This window comes from Rhineura floridana, chromosome 2 (assembly GCF_030035675.1).
Source record: "Rhineura floridana isolate rRhiFlo1 chromosome 2, rRhiFlo1.hap2, whole genome shotgun sequence".
Lineage (NCBI taxonomy): Eukaryota > Metazoa > Chordata > Lepidosauria > Squamata > Rhineuridae > Rhineura > Rhineura floridana.
The window spans coordinates 219,660,550-219,676,078 of NC_084481.1; the positions used below are offsets into that span (position 1 = coordinate 219,660,550).

The window sequence follows — 15,529 nt, forward strand, 5'->3', positions numbered from 1 at the left end:
ACCCAATTTGCTGCTGTGTTACACTTGAGGGGGATCAGCAGACAATCCTGGTTCTCCAATGAGACTATCAGGATATTGCTGGAGTTTCCAAAGACCATGACTCTCATTCATATGGATGTATGCTTACTTAAAAAAAAAAAAAGAGTAAGGCATAAAGCTTCCCACACAGTCCAATTCTGTGTGGATTTATTCAGAAATCCTCCACTATGAGGAAAGGTTGCAGCATTTGGGGCTTTCTAGTTTACAGAAAAGGCGAGGCAGAGGTGACATGATGGAAGTGTATACAATTGTGCATGGCATGGAGAAAGTGGATAGAGAAAAGTTTTCTCTCCTGGACATTACTCTAGAACTCATGGACATCCAATGAAGCTGAATGTTTGAAGATACAGGACAGACAAAAGAAAGTTCTTCTTCATATAGCACATACTTAAACTACAGAATTCGTTCCCACAGGCAGCAGTGAAGGCCACCAACTTGGATAGACTAACACATGGAGGATCAGGTTATCAAGGGCTACTAGCCATGATGGCAATGCTCTGCACCACCAGTTGCTGGAAACTGCAGGAGGGGACAGTGCTCTTGTGTTCAGGTCCTGCTTACGGGCTTCCCATAGGCATCTAGTGGGCCATTGTGAGAAAAAGATGGTGGACTAGATGGGCCACTGGCCAGATCCAGCAGGCTCTTCTTATGTTATGTAGAAGTAAGTCCTATTCAGTTATATGGGACTTGCTTCTAAGTATGTAAGATTGCAGCCTTAGTGGGGCAGAGAGCTACCCTTATTGGGGGCAGAAAATGTCAGAATGCACACTACTTTGAGGGATGGAGCAGCATCTTTTCTTAGAAATGACATGTTGGCAAAGGTGGATCCCCCTCCACTCTTTTTTAGATGTGCTTACCAACTGGGGAGAGGGGAGATCCTAATATATATTGTTGATGGAAGGGATGGAATCCCACAGGGGTCAAACTCAGCAGTAGGGTGCCTGCTTTGCAGGTAGAGGGTCCCAGGTTCTACCTCTGATATATCTTATTACAAGTAGTGGTGCTAGAAAAGACATTTCCCAAAGACTCTGCTTTAAACAATTTGTGACCCGCTAAACCAGGGGCAAGAGAGCCAGTGTGGTGTAGTGGTTAGAGTGTTGGACTATGACCTGGGAGACCAGGGTTCGAATCCCCACACAGCCATGAAGCTCACTGGATGACCTTGGGCCAGTCACTGCCTCACAGCCTCAGAAGAAGACAATAGTAAACCACCTCTGAATACCTCTTACCATGAAAAACCCTATTCATAGGGCTGCCATAAGTCGGAATTGACTTGAAGGCATATAATCTTAACTTTGAACTGCGAAGTTCTGCTCCCATGTGAATGAGCCCAATGTCTCTTGCTTGTCTGAATGGATGAAAGAGTGTGCGTGTGTGTGTGAGAGAGTGCATGTAGAAGGTAGTCTACCGTATAAAAGTAAAATCTACATTTGTTGCTCCACTCACTTTTGTCTCTGGTCCTGCCCACCACTGGCATGTGACCCATGGCAAGTTGTCAAGAAGGAATGTTGTCCTAGAGCTGCAATGTTCCCCATCCCTGGGCTATCAGCCATATATTCCAGCCTGCAAATGACTGAACAAATCTTGCTTTGGAACTGCAAATGTGTGTATGGGAGGTTGACAGTCACCTGGCAGGCCACAACACATGGCTAGTAGGCTGCATTCTGCATGGTGGTCCACATGTTGTACTGGGCCAATTCAAACCTTTATAGGACAGTCGTGGTTGTGGCAAACACAGGACTCTGGCATGTAAATGCATAATGCACACAAACTGGGGAGCTGTGTCCAAGTGTAACTCTCTGATAGATGTGTCTGAATGCTTGGACAGGCATGTTTCCCCCTCCATCCGTTCACTATCACAGTAAACCCTGGTGCATATGTGGCAACCAACACTGTGTGCGTATTGGAACTAAGATATTGGAAGGTTGCTGCCAGCCAGAGAGAGTACGGTAGACTAATGATCCAGCTCAGTAAGTATGCAACAACTCCTCCTCAACTAGGGAGTGGTAATTATTGTGTATCAGTACTGTCTAACCTAAGGCTATAAGCCCTGAGGCATCAGACCAAGGGGTATATCTTGTCCAGTATCCTGTTTCCAATAGTGGCAAGCCAGATGCTTCTAGGAAGCTCACATGAAGGACATGAAAGCAATAGCCTTCCCATTGTTTTGCCCCCAGCAACCAGTATTTAGAGGTATACTGTCTCCAAACATGGAGGTTCCACTTTGTCATCATGGATAATAGCTGTTGATAGGCCTATCTTCCATGAATTTGTATAACCTCTTTTTAAGTCCTGGGAGGCAGCGGAGGTATTTCAGCAGAGGCTGAATGGCTGTTTAGTAGGAATGCTGCAGTAGTTGTATCCTCTTCTGCAATGAGCTAGACTAGATGACCGCAAAGATCCCTTCCAACTCTGTGCGTCTAATTCTCCTAACCTAGTGGCCGTCATTACATTTTCTGGCAGTGAAATCCCAGGAGTTATTTACACGTTAAAGACATATTTTTTTCCTGTCTGTCTTGAATCTCTTGCCAGTCAGTTTCATTGGGTGACTCTGAGTCCCAGAATTAAAGTGAGAAAAACAGCACTCTCTCACCATGCATAATTTTACATAACTCTTATCATGTCCCCCCCAGTCTTTTCCTCTAAACTAAAAAGCCCCAAATACTTTAGCCTGCCCTCATTTAGTTTTTACCTTCAGCCATTGGCTAACGCCAACTCCAAAAGGAGTCATCTTATACTGTGCCAGGCCAGTGACCCATCTAACTTCAGCCATAGTCTCTTCAGGGCAGAGTTTTTTTTTTAATATTGAGGGTTGCATTGCCTTGGTGAGGGGGAATCTCTTGATGGCTGCATAGCAGTGCTGAGAGCAACCAGAGTTGGTAGCAGGCCAGCCATTTTCTTTCTGCCACCCTTGCTCTCTTCCCTCCTTTCCCACTTCCCAAAAATCCCCCATATGCGGCAATGAAGCTGAGGGAGAAAGAGATACCACATATTACCTAGAAAAGCCAGGAGCAGTAACTAATTTCTCTAGATCTGGGATAGGGAAACAGTGGCCCTCCAGATGTTGTTGGACTCCAGCTCCTATCAGCCCCAATCAGCACAATCAAGTGTCAGAGATAATAGGAGAGTCAGTGTGGTGTAGTGGTTAAGGTGTTGGACTATAACCTGGCAGACCAGGGTTCAAATCCCCACACAGCCATGAAGCTCACTGGGTGACCTTGGGCCACTCACTGCCTATCAGCCTCAGAGGAAGGCAGTGGTAAACCACCTCTGAATACTGCTTACCATGACAATCCTGTTCATAGGGCCTCCATAAGTCAGAATTGACTTGAAGGCAGTTCATTTCAGTTTTTCAGTCCACATGTTCCAATCCCGGCTCTAGACTAGCAAGTAGTTTTTCCCCCTCCCCGAAAGGCCACTTGGGCAAGAGCCCCCTGCCCCCATTGCTCCAAATGCCCTAATCTCATATTCCATTACTACAGATACTGCTCATCCAAATTGCTGTTTTGACTCTGGGCTTGGTATTTGGTCGAGCTGGCAGTCTGCAGTTGCTTACCTTTATACAGCTCAGTGATGAGCTGCCACTTCTCTGAATCTTTATTGGGAGAGATTAAAAGCACACACTAGAACAATCCTCCTCAGTCCCACTCCAGTTAGTCAGGCCCAGCTCTACCGTTAGACCGAATGAGGCAACTGCCTCAGGTGGCAGCAGCAGTTCCCAGCTGTTCCTCCGGAGCCCCCAACTATTCCCCTCTGTTTCCACATGGCTTCTCCTGGACCCCCTAATCTGGTGGGCTGCCTCAGATGTGATGGGGGAGACTCTTCTGTCACCAGTATTCAACCAAGATTCAATCAGTGTCTGTATGCAGAAGGCGGGGTGGTGCACCGCCTTTGCCTCAGGCAGCAAAATGTCTTGGCTACAGTTCCCAGTCTGAGCCTATAAACTCCAAAGCCTGCCACTGTGACCTCTTGGATAAGCATCGATCAGGCTGCAGCGATGCAAAAGCGCAAACCACTTTTTAAACATCGTGGCCACCTAGCCATTGGCTTGTTTGCAAATAAAGGCAGGCTTCGGCCTAGAAGAACGGGGGACTGCAGCAGGCGGACTTATTTATTTATTTATAGAATTTATTAGTCGCCCATCTGGCTGGCTGTCCAGCCACTCTGGGCAACGTACAACATAGGCATATAATACCTAGACATTGAAAATCTAAAAACAATGAAGATAAAATCTAGCCCACCCCAAAAACCTGCCTGAAGAGCCAGGTCTTCAAGGCCCGGCAGAAACTCATCATAGAAGGGGCATGGCGGAGATCATTTGGGAGGGAGTTCCACAGGGACTTACGTTTGCCATCCTAGACAAGGCACACAAATCCCATCTAGAACAATGGGATTTGTTAATGTGTTTGTGAGAGTGTGTCTGGGGGTGACCAATGTTGAGTTTTATGTGCCTTATGGGCCCCAACTGAGTTTCACATGGGAAAAAGTTCTTTTATTCATAATGGTTTGCAGCACGCTCTTATCTATGCGTGTATGTATGCACTGTTATGAATAAAATTGCTTTTGTAAAAAGTGCAACTGGGCTGGGGTCCACAAGGCATTTGTGCGTGTGTATATTTTTGTGTGTACCCCTTGCCTGGGCGTGCACACACACGGTGACCCCCTCCCTTTCCTCCCTCTTAATTTTAGAAACAGCCTTCAGTTACTCCAAAGTCCCAAAGAAACCTAGTGTAAGAGTCACGAGGTATGGAGCCAAGCCGTTAAACGGGGCCTTCTTTAAAGCAATCTGCCCCCACCTCAGAGTAACTCGGATCGGTTTTAGAAGCCATCGCATTGGCTAGGAAGTCAACTCACAAGCTGCGAAGCTGAGCCCGTTTCGCCTCTTCTCCTAACACCTCCCCCTCCTCCTCCGTTTCCACGAGGTTTTGCCCGTAAGCTCAGTATCTCGTTTCTGGGCTTGGGCTGGAAGGGTGCGGTGTGGTGGAGTAAAGAAGAGGGATGAAATCCCTCCCCCCTCCGCCCCCTTTTGCTGCCGTCTCCTCCCCCTCGCGAGGTTCTGGGCTGCTACTTTAACTTTGCAACTCTAAACTTTTTTCCTGCCTTTTACCAGCATGGGAGGAAACGTCACGTAGAGCGAGCGACAGGAGCCGAAGCCGAGGCAGAGAGCTGGGCATTAGATTTTTTTTTGCATTTGTGTTTATTTTCCTTGGCTTCCAAAGGGCAAAGGGCAGTGGGAAAGCGAGGCTTAATTTCTGCAAGCAGCCTCCCTGTGTCCCGGGATTTCGTTTTGGTTCGACATGGGCATACAGGAGAGCCCAGGGTCGAGAGGCTTCTTCGCCTCGCCGGCAATCTTATTGTAAAACCGCTCGCTGCCAGCTGTGGATCTGCTTGTCTGGAAAGCCCGGAAAAAGCTATCCGGGCCCTGGAACCGGGATCCCCAGGTCCTGCTCTAACATGCCAGTACTGGGGGTGAGTGCTTGTGCGCGCGTGCAGATCTCTTTTTCAGGAGGGGCTGCTTTTTGCAACCGGGATCCATTCATTTGCAACTGGGATCCGTTCATTTCAGTGCGTTCGGTGACATCCCCCCGGCCTTCCACGGCTGAAAATTGTGCTTTTTCTTTCCCGGAGCGGATTTTGCAATGTGCCTTTACACGTCGAAGGGAGAAAGCGAGAGCGGGAGCCGCTCCCGGAGTGACACCTTATGCAGCGCTAACAGCAGTAGTCTGATCGCCTCTCTCCTTTCCCCTTTTTCCACAGGTGGCCGAGGGGAGTCCCCTGCGCGAACCGCCGCCGCTCTCCTTGGAGCTCCCTCAGCGGAAGAGGCTCTTCCAGCCAGCAGCCCCCGAAGACCGATGCAGCAGCCGCCCCGCTCCGGAGGGCGCCGGGGCTGCCTCGGGGAGCGAGCTTGGTCACTTCGAGAGACCCGCCAAAGGAGGATGGTGCCGAACCTGCCAAGCCAAGTTGGCCGAGCTCAAGAGGCAAGCGGTGAAATTGGCCGCAGGCTGCAACTCCCTGGCCCCGCCGGTAGGTTCGCGGCCCCGCCTCGGAGTGGGTTGTGTAGCGGGGTTTCTCTGGGACGGCGAAAGGGATTGGCTGCTGCTGCTTTTAAACCCAAAATGTAGAGAGAGCCTTCCAACTTTTTGCACGTTGCAAAACTCCCCTCTTTGCAAATAGCCAAACTGCGCGCAGGCACACATGAATGTATCATGTATATCTGTGTCCGTTCATGCACACTGAGTAGTATATTTGCTCACAGTGCAGTGCTTGGCTGTAGCTCCGAGCACTGCCCTGGGTGCACTAATGTTCATTGCACTCTTTGCAAGCCTTGTTATTTCCCAGCAATCTGAAGCTGTCTTTTCTCCACTGAAACGTTGCTGTCTGTATCCTTGAGAACTGCTTGGTAGCCGTGTACCTTTCCTGCATACTCTGGTTTCTCTCTGTGTTGCATTTATTACATGGTAACCTGTGTCTGTGGGCTACTGGAATGCATTGCCGTAGCACTTTGCATTGTGTAGTTAAGTTAGTTCCATATTCCTGAGCAATGCGACATATTTTACTGGCTGGAAAAAAAAAAAGTAAGGGCACACATCTTTGAGAACCCTGTGTACACTGTTGCACATTGTGTGGTGTGGTATATCCATTTTTGCTGCACAGTGCCCAGATGTGCCTGTTAACAGTGCGTTGCATTGTGCTGCTTCTCATTGCACAGAAGTGCTAAACTCTGGTGTATGTTTACACACAAGGCACAGTATTCCCCCTCCTCTGTTTCCTCCCTCCCCGGCTGGTGAGTTGCTGCCAATACTGCTGGGAACTGTTTGGTGTTTGCCTGTGTATGTTGCCCAATGCTTTGCTGCTGCCCATTGCATTGTGCTGGTGTACCCAGCAATAGTTCTTTGTACAACCCTGCATTATAGTCAGAGACCTTTTAACCTTGAAGGATACATTTCTACACTCCTGGGAGGTGCTCCTTATTTCTGCACATTCAGATGATCTACGAATCTTGCCTAATACTGTGATATGTATTCTGCTGTGTGGCACCTGCGTGTCGCACTGTGCTTTACCTGTCCATATCTCTAAACATGGGCAGGCCTGTAGGTCAGTGGTAGAGCGTCTGCCTTGCATGCAGAAGGCCCCAGGTTCAATCCCCGGCATCCCTTCCAGGCAGTGTAGACAATACTGAGCTAGATGGACCAATGGTCTGACTTAGTATAAGGGAGCTTCCTAAAATGTGGATCACAATTTATGGTGGAAGGGCTCTGGCGCTTCAGTAGAGCATCTGTCTTGCATGCAGAAAGTCCCAGGTTCAATCCCTGGCATTACCAGGTAGGGCTGGGAGAGACCCCTGCCTGAAATCCTGGAGAGCTGCTGCCAGTCAGTGTAGACAGTACTGAGCTAGATGGTCTGACTTGGTATAAGGCAACTTCCTATGTTCTTAACTGTTGCCATAATGCCCTTTCATACACCCTGTTTCTGTGAATATCTCTCTTTAAAAGCAGCAGGGGTTTTGTGCATACTGGAGAGAGCAGCTGCCTTCGCTCTCTGAGAGTGGCACAAATACTCATGGATATCCTTGCAGTTGGTACAGCGATGGCTGCACACGCTGCGTAGATAATAGAATCTCTGTACGGCTCTGAACAACATTCAAGATACTTTTCATCCCTTGGAGAGACAATTCTGTGTATGCCTCATCTTTGTCGGCTGGTACTTGCCTACAAGTCTGCCTGTTGCGCAGCAGTAGGACGCATTCCCGCATGTTGCAAATGTTACCTCTCATGTGGGTTCTTATGGTTCTTATGTTCTTACCTCTGATGTGGGATGGCAGCTTCTCTTACCAGGAAAGTGACTGGTGGGATGTGCATGTGTAGAAAGATGACTGGTGTATTGCTTGTTTAGAGCATGCGCCGTATCTCTGTGCATGCTATGTACAGATAGACATTTGAAGCCCTTATGGCAGTGGTGGGAAACCTGTGCCCCCCTCAGATGCTTTTGGGCTCCCTGCTCCCATCAGTCCCAGCCAACATGACCAGTGGGCTAATAGGAATTGTAGTCCGGCAGCTTTGGGAAGGCCACAGGTTCCCCATCCCTGTCTGATGGCACCTCCTGTCCATGATGTCTTGGACTACCCCAGTATCAGGAGTAGTGGACAGGTTTTGCCCTATGCACAATGTTTTCCTCAGGTGGCCGATTTGTGTTGGACAGACCTGAAGCACATTTGCCTGATCATGTGCACATTTACTTGGAAGCAAGCCCCACTGACAAGCAGTAGGACTTTGTCCCAAATAAGGGTCCCATCCAGCACTGAGACCCAGGTTGGCATTATGGTTAGAGTGTTGGGCCAGATTTGGGGAAGACCCTGGTTCAGATCCCCATTTATCCACAAAGCTGGCTGACTCGCCTTGGGCTTAGCCTAACCTACTTCACATGGTTGTTGTGAAAATACAGTGGGGATGGGAAGACCCATATCTGCTGCCTTTAGTTCCTTGGAGGAAAGGCAGAGAATAAGTGTATTAAATAAATACCACAGTTGTGTTGAAGGATATTTAATTTGGCTTCTTCCCATGCTGCAGAGCAAATGTTGGAAGCTGGGAGTTACATATGAAGGTCTGGTGCATCTGTGTCCCACGCCAGTGTTGTCTCGTAATGAGTGTGGAAAACATACATGCTGGCAGCTCTGTCCATGTGACTAATGGCTTTCAGTGTTACCCCAGTATTATGGGACTAATGCCCAGGGGTGTAGTCATCTGTAGTCATGGTGGGTCGTTAGACCCCTTATCTTTTTGGGAGCAGGGTCCCAGCTAAGTCCCTATGTATGAGCCAATCAGCATGAAAGGGGAACATGTTAGTCACTGAGGAGACTCCTTGTCCTTTCATGCTGATTGGAGACAATCAGAGTGAAAGGACCTGAGTCAGCCACTGAGAAGAGACTTCTCAGGATCTAACATATAGCATCCCTTTTCATGCTGATTAGCTCTTAGGGATGTCTGTTGCAGTGGAGTGTGGACTTGTGAGAGGACACAGGAGCAAGGGGAGTGAGGGAAAGTTGGAAAAGGGGCGTGGCTGTGAGGGAGTATGGTGTGACAACCATGAAGGAACCCTGTACTTCAGAACTTGCCACTATATTACATCAATGTCCACCCTGATGGACTGATCTCATGCCTGATCTACACTTGCAGCAGAATGAAGTGGCGGAATGAACTGCTCCTCTTGAGGCTGAAAGTAGGAGCTGCCATTTTTGGATGCTCCTCCACGTAAACATTCCCTGCACATAGAAAGCTAGCACATCACTGACACCAAACAAGCAACTGCCTGTGGGCATGGCCAGTCAGTGTGGTGGGTGGGGAGAATGGGATGGCTCTCTGGTGATATCCACTCCCCCCCTCCACTAACTATGTGAGGAGGATTCACACAAACACCCCTATAACCTGCGGAAGGATATTTTAGGCCATATTCACACCAGACATTTATTCCACTTTAAACAGCCATGGCTTCTCCCAAAGAATCATGGGAAGGGTAGTTTGTGAAGGGAGCAGAGAGTTGTCAGGACATCCCTATTCCCCTCACAGAGCTACAATTCCTAGAGTTCTCTGGGAAGAGTGACTGGCTGTTAAACCACTCTGAAAAGTGTCTTTCTCTCTCAGGGTAATAACTATTTTCTAATAACTCGCAGCTCCCTTAACTATACTCCCCAGGATTCTTTGGGGGAAGCCATGACAGTTTAAAGTGGAATAATAGTGGAACATGTCTGGTGTGAATGTGGCCCTAGAATTTCATGGCGTGTTCAGCTGAATGTGCTTAGAAGCTCCCGTCACACCTCCCCCTTCAATCTGGGAAGGTCAGAAGTGGAGTGGGAGGGACATGGGTGTTGGGGTTGGGGCTGATTGATGTACACCTCCTACCCCAGGGGTGGTTTAACCTTTTGGGGCTGGAGGGCTTCACTGGCTCACTGCAGCCCGGGGTGGTGGTGGTGAAGGGGAAGAATGTGTAGGGCCAAAGGAAAAAAAAAAGAATCAAAGAGGGATATTGCAGCTGTGGCCCTAAGTAGGCATCTCTGCATGATGGTTTAGGCCCAGTGTTCTTCAACCATGGGTCCCCAGATGTTGTTGGACTACAACTCCCGTCATCCATTGCCATTGGCTAAGCTGGCTGGGGTTGATGGGAGTTGTAGTCTGACAACATCTGGGGACCCAAGGTTGAAGAACAGTGGTTTAGGCCATCACCTTCCCTTTCAGCTGCAGTACTGCCTGGTATTGCAATGTGACGGTGGAGGATGGCCCACTTCGGTAAGCCTTTCTGTATTTCAGGAGTTGGGAAGCTGAGGCCTGTCTGTCTGCCCCTTGGGATTCTACTGAGGCTCATAGCCAGTCTAAAAGTTTGGGGGGGGGGCGGAGCGACAAAAAAGTGTGTGTGTGAGAGAATTAAATTATTGATATTTTTCCCTCCAATTTTCAAACCTCCATCTTGATCCAAACCTGCTTTCCGTATATGTTCTACATATAGATTAAACAATTTTTAATCAATCAATCAATCAATCAATCAATCAATCAATCAATCAATTATTTGATTTATATCCCACCCTTCCTCCCTGCAGGAGCCCAGGGTGGCAAATAGGGTGATAGAATACACACCTGTTCCACACCCTTCCTAATGGGGAATCAATCGGTTTCTTCATATTCTGACCTTACAGTAGCCTCTTGTCCAGAGTATAGGTTGCACATCAGGACAATCAGATGCTGTGGCACCCCCATTTCTTTTAAAGCATTCCATAGTTTTTTGTGACCTACACAATCAAAGGTTTTGCTGTAATCTATAAAGCACAGAGTGATTTTCTTCTGAAATTCCTTGGTCTGTTCCATTATCCAACGTATGTTTGTAATATGATCTCTGGTACCTCTTCCCTTTCTAAATCCAGCTTGGACTTCTGGCATTTCTCACTTTATATATGATAAGAGCCTTTGTTGTAAACTCTTGAGCAATACTTTACTTGTAGGAAATATTAAGGCAATAGTTTGATAATTACTGCATTCCCTGCGATCCCCTTTCTTTTAAATTGGGATGTATATTGAATGCTTCCCATCTGTGGGCCATTGTTTTCTTTTACATATTTGTTGACCAATTTTTGTCAAAATTTGGACAGATTCAGTCTCAGTAACTTGTAGCAACTCTATTGGTATGCCATCTGTTCCTGGTGATTTGTTTCTTCTAAGTATTTTAAGAGCAGCTTCTACCTCACATTCTAAAATTTCTGGTCCTTCATTATACAACTCCTCCGTGAATGAATCTGTTATCCTGGCATCTCTTTTATATAATTCTTCAGTGTATTGCTTCCATCTTCCTTTTATTTCATCTCGGTCAGTCAGTGTGTTCCTCTGTTGGTTATTCAACATCTCTACTTTTGGTTTAAATTTCCCTTTAATTTCTCTAATCTTTAGGAATAGGTCTCTTGTTCTACCCTTTTTGTTGTCCTCTTCTATTTCTATGCAATAACTGTTATGATAGTTCTCTGTGTCCCTACATACTAGTCACTGTGTTATTGCATTTAGGGTTCTAACTGTGTTTCTATTTACTTTTACTTTTCCTTTCTTTCTGTCTTCAACCATTTTAAGAGTTTCATCAGTCAGTCTTTTTAGAGGTATTGTCTTTTTGCATTCTTCCCTGATAATGTCTCTGACTTCAGTCCATAGTTCTTCTGGTTCTCTGTCAACTAAGTTTAAAGCTTCAAATCTGTTCCTTAGTTGATCTTTATATTCTTTTGGGATGTTATTTAAATTGTAATTTGGCATTATGATTGCTTTGTTGGTCTTCTTTTGCTTTACAGTACTCTGATTTTCGATACGACCAGTTCATGATCTGTACCGCAGTCTGCTCCTGGTCTTGTTTTCGCAGAAAGTATGGAATGTCTCCATCTTCTGCTACCAATTATATAATCAGCTTGATTCCTATATTGACCATTTGATGATGTTCATATGTACAGTCATCTTTTTGGTTGTTCAAAAAATGTGTTTGCAAGAAACAAATCATTGGCTTCACGGAATTCAGTAAGTCTTTCTCCTGCTTCATTTCTACCTCCTAAGCCCCATTTTCCCACAATTTCTAGTTCTTCTCTGTTCCCTACTTTTGTGTTCCAGTCCATCAGGATTATCAGAATATCCTGTTTTGGTGTGTGATCAATTTCTTCCTGTACTTCTGTGTAAAATCTCCATTTCCTCTTCTGTGTTTGCCATTGGAGCATAGACTTGGATGATGGTTATGTTAATAGGTTTCCCATTAAATCTCATTAATATCTCTTGCTTAGACCTTGCATTATAGCTCCTAATTGCTTTTTCTACATCACTTCTCACTATGAAAGCAACCCCGTGTCTTCTTAGTTTTTCATTTCCTGCATAAAATATTTTGTAGTTACCTGATTGAAAATGTCCCATTTCCGACCATTTTAATTCACTCACTCAAAGTATCGTAATGTTGATAAGTTCCATTTCTTTCTTGACAATTTCTGTCTTTCCCTGGTTCATGCTTCTCACATTCCATGTTCCTATTGTGTGTGTCGTACAACTCTGGACTCTCTTTTCGCATCTGTACACATCAGCCTCCGGGCTTCCATTCAGCTTTGACCCAGTTGCGTCATTAGTAACAGCACTACTTGTGCTTGTCCATTGTTCATCCCCAGTAGCTCGCTGAGTGACATCTGACCTGGGGGTCTCATCTTCCAGCACTATCTCATTTGGATACTCTATTCATAGGGTTTTCATAGTAAAAGGTATTCAGAGGTGGTTCAGCATCGCCTTCCTCTGAATCTGGATGTGTCTTAGTCTGGTGTCTCAGCCTTGGGTGACGCTGCTAGGAATCTAGCCTCTTGGTCTAGACTCTTGACGGCATTGCTTTGTTTCTCTGAAACCCCTCACCACGTTAAGGTGTGCATGCTAGAGAGATCTGTTGGCATCTGCGAACCAAAACTAGAAGAACACTGTTTTACATATATTGAAGTAGTTTACTGTTACAGGTTGCCCTTTGAGTCTAGAGCATGATATGAAGGCACACAGTGCAGCAAGCCTGATAAATTTAAGCAGGTTGGAGTCTTGTCAGTGCCTGGATGGGAGACTGACTCTGTCTGACACTGTGGACTCTACAGAGGAAATATGGGATTAAAATACATATATACAAAGGGCACCTACCCTTTGGAATTCCCTCCCCTTAAATATTAGAGAAGCACCATCTCTGTCATCTTTTTGGCGACCTACTGAAGGCCTTCCTCTTTCAACAAGCCTTTTCAGTTGCGACCTTATTCTAGTCTACGTTTGTGCTGGAATTGATTTTTAATATGTTTTTAAACCTTCTTTTTTAAAAATAGATGTTTTAAAACCTTTAAAAATGTTTTTAAAGATGTTTTGTTTTAATATATTTTAAAGTCTTTTTTAATGACGTTTTAAAGTGTTTTTTGTGCTTTTGTTTGCTGGCCTGGGCTCCTACTGGGAGGAAGGGAGGGATATCAATCAGATAATAAATAAATAAATAGCAAGATTATTCGAATGTGAACTAGGATGGAGATGCAAGCAGCTACAAGAGGAAGCCCTCTAGAGGGCCTGTGTCAGGGAAAAGTTATTTAAAAAAACAAAACACTTTTAACTTTTACTTTTGAAAAGTTAAACCTTTTTAAACTAGTCAAAGTCTAAAGTGAGACAGCTGAAAAAAATAGTTAAAGAGTTAAAAGTTAACCATTTCTTAAACCCTAAGATTGCTAATATACATTGTTCTAGTGTCATGCAGTGAATGGTCAGTAAGAAGCTTACGCAGATACTGTTAAGGATCTTTATCACCAGGTTTAAGAGAGGGTAGGACAAATATAGATGTGAAGATCTTACTAATTTATTTTCAAGACCCTCATAAAACCGTGTGTGAAGTGTTTTTTTGGCTTTTTGTAGTAGTACTAGTAGTAGTAGTAATAATAAATAAATAACAGTGGAAGTATATTGTTTTCTAAACAATGCTTATCTGGCTATTTGTAAGAATGAGGCAGACAGAGAGAGAAAGGGGGCTCTGTGGAGGAAGCCAACCCCTTCCTTGAACTTCATTTTCATTCAAAGAGTTCCTGTATGATCATGTAAAATTCCCATAGAATCTAAATATAGGCATATTTAAGGGGGGGCATTGTAATCCACTGTCAGAGTGTACGGATCGAATGTTTGCTTTTCAATTTCTATTGATATAGGGTAAGGGACATCTTTTTATGCTGGCTTGACTGGGGCTTTGCATCAGTCTTTTTTGTTCCTTCCATGTGAAAAAAAAAAGTCAAAGGCAGGACTGTTAGACTTCCCGTTGTCCGATCAGTGAATAGAAGGTTAATTTCCCATTGTTTGTGTCTAGGGTGTAATGGCTTTGCAAAGAACACATGATGCTTAAAGGATTCCTGCTGCTTTCATGGCAGGCTGTGGGGTTCCTTGCCATAAACAAGGTCTTTGTCAGGGGTTATAAAAAGAATAGTACTTACTCTGAAAGTCAATGGCTCTTATTTAGGTGCTCAGGTGAGGGGACCTCTTACCCCCTCCCCCACTGCCTGTTTGTGTGGTCTCATTTGTGTTGGTCTCAGAGGAACACCCTCTGATAAGTACTTGATGATGGGGAAATGAACCCTTTCTTTTCTTCTGGGTTTCTATAGTTTAATAGCTGGCACAGCAGCATCAGAAATTTGACAGGCTTGTTCAGAAGATAAGATTGCAGTCCGCTTACTTCTGAGTAGACCTGAAACATTCCCAGGGCATTTAGCAGGGTTTGCACGAGGGGGACATAAGGAGAGTCCTGGTAAATCGTAAGAACATAGGAAGAACCTTGCTGGGTCAGGCCAAAAGGCCCATCTGGTCCACCATCTTGTTCTCACAGTGGTCACCCAGGTGCCCATGGGAAGCCCACAAGCAGGACCATGGAGATAGAACATAGCCAACTTGGCTAGTAGCCATTGATAGCCTTATTTATTTATTTATTTATTTTATTACATTTCTAGACCGCCCTATAGCAATAAGCTCCCAGGGCGGTGAACAGCATAATAAAACAGATTAAAATACAAGCGGATGTAAATACAATACAGTACACAATAAAACATAATTAAAATTCCAAATTTAAATTCAATTTTAAAATTTTTAAAATTTTTAAAATGCCTGGGCAAAGAGGTAGGTCTTTACCTGGCGCCGAAAAGATAACAGAGAAGGCGCCAGGCGCATCTCGTCAGGGAGGGCATTTCATAGTTCGGGGGCCACCACCGAGAAGGCCCTAGCTCTAGTTGTCGTTCTCCGTGCCTCCTTATGCGTTGGGACACGGAGAAGGGCCTTCGACGTATCCACCATGAATTTGTCTAACCCTCTCTTAAAGCCATCCAAGTTGATGGCCATCACTACATCTTGTGAGAGGGAATTTCATAGTTTAACTATGTGCTGTGTGAAGAAGGACTTTCTTTTGTCTGTCCTGAATCTTCCAACATATAACGTCATTGAATGGCCCAGGT

At 45.5% G+C, this 15,529-nt stretch overlaps 1 protein-coding gene across 2 annotated transcripts in view; it reads left to right on the top strand.

The window, feature by feature from the left end:
• Window positions 1–4,962: 4,962 nt before the first annotated feature.
• The window catches only part of KIF26A (kinesin family member 26A), a 211,066-nt gene continuing 200,499 nt past the window's right edge, over window positions 4,963–15,529 (top strand). For both annotated transcript variants that reach the window (XM_061612286.1, XM_061612287.1), the window contains exons 1-2: window positions 4,963–5,508; window positions 5,797–6,063. In XM_061612286.1, coding sequence (XP_061468270.1) covers window positions 5,494–5,508; window positions 5,797–6,063 — 282 coding nt within the window. In that variant the 5' untranslated portion in view covers window positions 4,963–5,493. The remainder of the gene's footprint in view (window positions 5,509–5,796; window positions 6,064–15,529) is intronic.